The sequence below is a fragment of the Scylla paramamosain genome, chromosome 11 (genome assembly GCF_035594125.1).
Source record: "Scylla paramamosain isolate STU-SP2022 chromosome 11, ASM3559412v1, whole genome shotgun sequence".
NCBI classification, from domain to species: domain Eukaryota; kingdom Metazoa; phylum Arthropoda; class Malacostraca; order Decapoda; family Portunidae; genus Scylla; species Scylla paramamosain.
This window is the reverse complement of record NC_087161.1, coordinates 18,286,023-18,288,522: the sequence shown is the minus strand read 5'-3', so window position 1 is coordinate 18,288,522 and position 2,500 is coordinate 18,286,023. Positions and strand designations below refer to the sequence as shown.

Here is a 2,500-nt window from a genome sequence, read left to right as displayed (position 1 = left end):
GTATAAGAACATTTTCTCCCCAGCAAGCTGATGCAGGTCAGTGTTAAAGGGATCCGCAGAAGTGAATTTAAAGGCCACTTGCTCCTCACCTGAAAATCTCCCTCACGGTTTACCAGAAAATATATCCAATTCTTATACACTTGTTCCCCAGGCCTACAGCCTCTTTCTCGATGCTCGGCGTACCTTTCCATGTTTCAGTGTGGTGATGGCACTGCCAAGAACACCGATGATGGCAAGTAAAGGTCGCTGCTCCATCCACCTACTCAGGCCTCACGCCGCACTACGTCATGTGACGCAAGGAACGGAGGAGTTGGTTCTTGACAAAAATAATGACTTCGTGACATACATAATCATCAAAGATTGAAAATCATAAAAAGAAGGAAAAGAAAATATATCAAACTCTGACTACCTTAAAAAGTTATCATCAGTATTTTTCATTCCACTTATTTACAAAACAATGTTGCACAGGAAAATTCATAATCACTAAATTAACTCGCGTACACCTTTTAACACAATTGTTAAGCTTTGACGGAAACAGTAACCTGCAATTACTTTTATTGGCATTTTTTTAACTTGTCTCTAGAATTGCATTCCACTTTCAAATATGCTTTATCCATAAAAGCAGTTCTAATAATGTAGCCCTTTAGTAATTTAACATCTGCAAGACGCGGCAGTAAATTTATTAGAATTATCAATAACAATGGTCTGTCTTCAAGGCTTGTGTGCTTCAGATTGGCAGGAACAAGTCTACAATTTTGCCTAACTAATAACTCTCCGTGAAACTACTTTGAATCTCCAAATATATAATTTCTGGGCTGATGTTAAGACAAGTGTCTGACAGCAGTCCTTCAGTCCTCCTACTTTTACTGCTTGTTAATAAAACGACCTTCAAGGACAGAAGTATTCATACCCTTCAGCTGACACCTGTCTTGGATTTGTCTCAGCCTCCCTTCATGCACCATCTTTGAGTGCAGGAACCATATTGCTGCACCACACAGATTTCATCCAATAATGTATACCCACATTAATCCTTCCTTTTTAATTAAGTGATGAATCTAAACAAATCTTGGGTTTGATCTTACAATTTTGAAAGTACTTTAACCAGTTACTACATCCAGTACTCTAGCTGGCAAATAATTTGGATTCATTCAAACATCAAAGATCAATGTTCCACAGTCAGCAGAATACGAGTAGGAAAGCCAGACCCTAGCATGACTGAAAAAAAATATGAACTATATACCATCTATCAAGGCAATGTTTAGCCATTGCCACACCCAGGCACCAACTGCAAGCACTGCCAGCGTGCCACACACAACTCCACTCACCCAACTCGGCCACTCTACAAACTACCAATATTCTAGCCCTGTATTTTGAACTGCTTTTAAATTTATAAGGACCCTTTTTTAAAGGTCAGATGGTTAAGGGTATTTTCATGAATGTTTCTCCCTTTTACAATGCAGAACCAGTTAAAATACTACTAGAATTATGAAACTTTCTTGAAAATCAAAAGAACTTCCACACAAGCCTGTTAGTCAAGGTAAGATTAGAAAACATTGACAAATACTCCTTAATTTTTCCCACTAAAAATAAAAAGATACTCTTAAAAGTTTTCACGTATATTTTCAGACTGTCAAGACCTCTTTATAGCTTTTTTACTGCTATTATTTCTCAACATTATAAGTTATCTTACTTAATGAGCCAATAGCAGCTGCAGGTTCTGTTCTTTGCCATAGAGTCATCTAGCCATTACTCATTTTCACATTTAGATGGTTGCCCATTCTCTGTTGGCACATGTAGATTTCTTAGGTGATCTCTGTTAAGTTCATGTCATCCCTATGAAAGGAAGGCTTAATGGCAATGTTTATGACAGGAGGCATAAAGACCTCAGAAATTACCCAGGGACTCACAGTGGCACCACCAACTAAGGTACTGCACTTTACACCTCACTGCCAGGGGTTCTATACCCAGTGAGGGCACTTCTCAGGGGTGAAAAAAATTATCCTACCTTCAGATCAGTACCCCAGGTTTCTATGACTTCAAAAGAGCAAGTAAAACACCCACAAGCAGATCTTCAGCCACTTGACTGACACAGAACTGCAAGTTTCCAGATCTGAGCTTGGCAACTTAACCACTTGGCCACAGCAGCATTTTTTTTCATATACTTAACTTCCTAAATAACATATTTAGATATTTATTTCCTTTATGGACTTTTTTTCCCCCTTTTTGCATACAAGCATCAACACTTCATTCTCTCTCAATATTCCATTTGCACACAATCACTCAGCTCTTGGCAGTGAAGGTGATGACAAGTAGGACTGGTAAAGTTTTATTCTTACATAAAAAGAACAGATACACCACAGCTTTCTCCACCTTCAGGAAAATGGGATGAGCATGTGACATCCTCCCCAAACACACACACACACACATACACATACACAATCTGCCTCAGTACTTTCTTCTTTTCAGTATCTCTGGCCTCCAGTTGATAGGATGTGTGTCT

General features: G+C 38.8%; 2 protein-coding genes across 2 annotated transcripts in view; one reads left to right on the top strand and one right to left on the bottom strand.

Moving 5' to 3' along the window:
• The window catches only part of LOC135104626 (muscle segmentation homeobox-like), a 54,227-nt gene extending 53,811 nt beyond the window's left edge, over positions 1 to 416 (top strand). The window contains exon 6 of the mRNA XM_064012156.1: positions 1 to 416. This exon is cut by the window's left edge and continues 1,362 nt beyond it. The gene's annotated coding sequence lies outside the window, so the exon portion shown is untranslated.
• A 1,894-nt stretch (positions 417 to 2,310) lies between these two features.
• LOC135105011 (pleiotropic regulator 1-like) overlaps positions 2,311 to 2,500 on the bottom strand; it is a 21,036-nt gene continuing 20,846 nt past the window's right edge. Inside the window, exon 7 of the mRNA XM_064012897.1 lies at positions 2,311 to 2,500. This exon is cut by the window's right edge and continues 5 nt beyond it. Within this exon, the coding sequence (XP_063868967.1) occupies positions 2,446 to 2,500 (55 nt within the window). The 3' untranslated portion in view covers positions 2,311 to 2,445.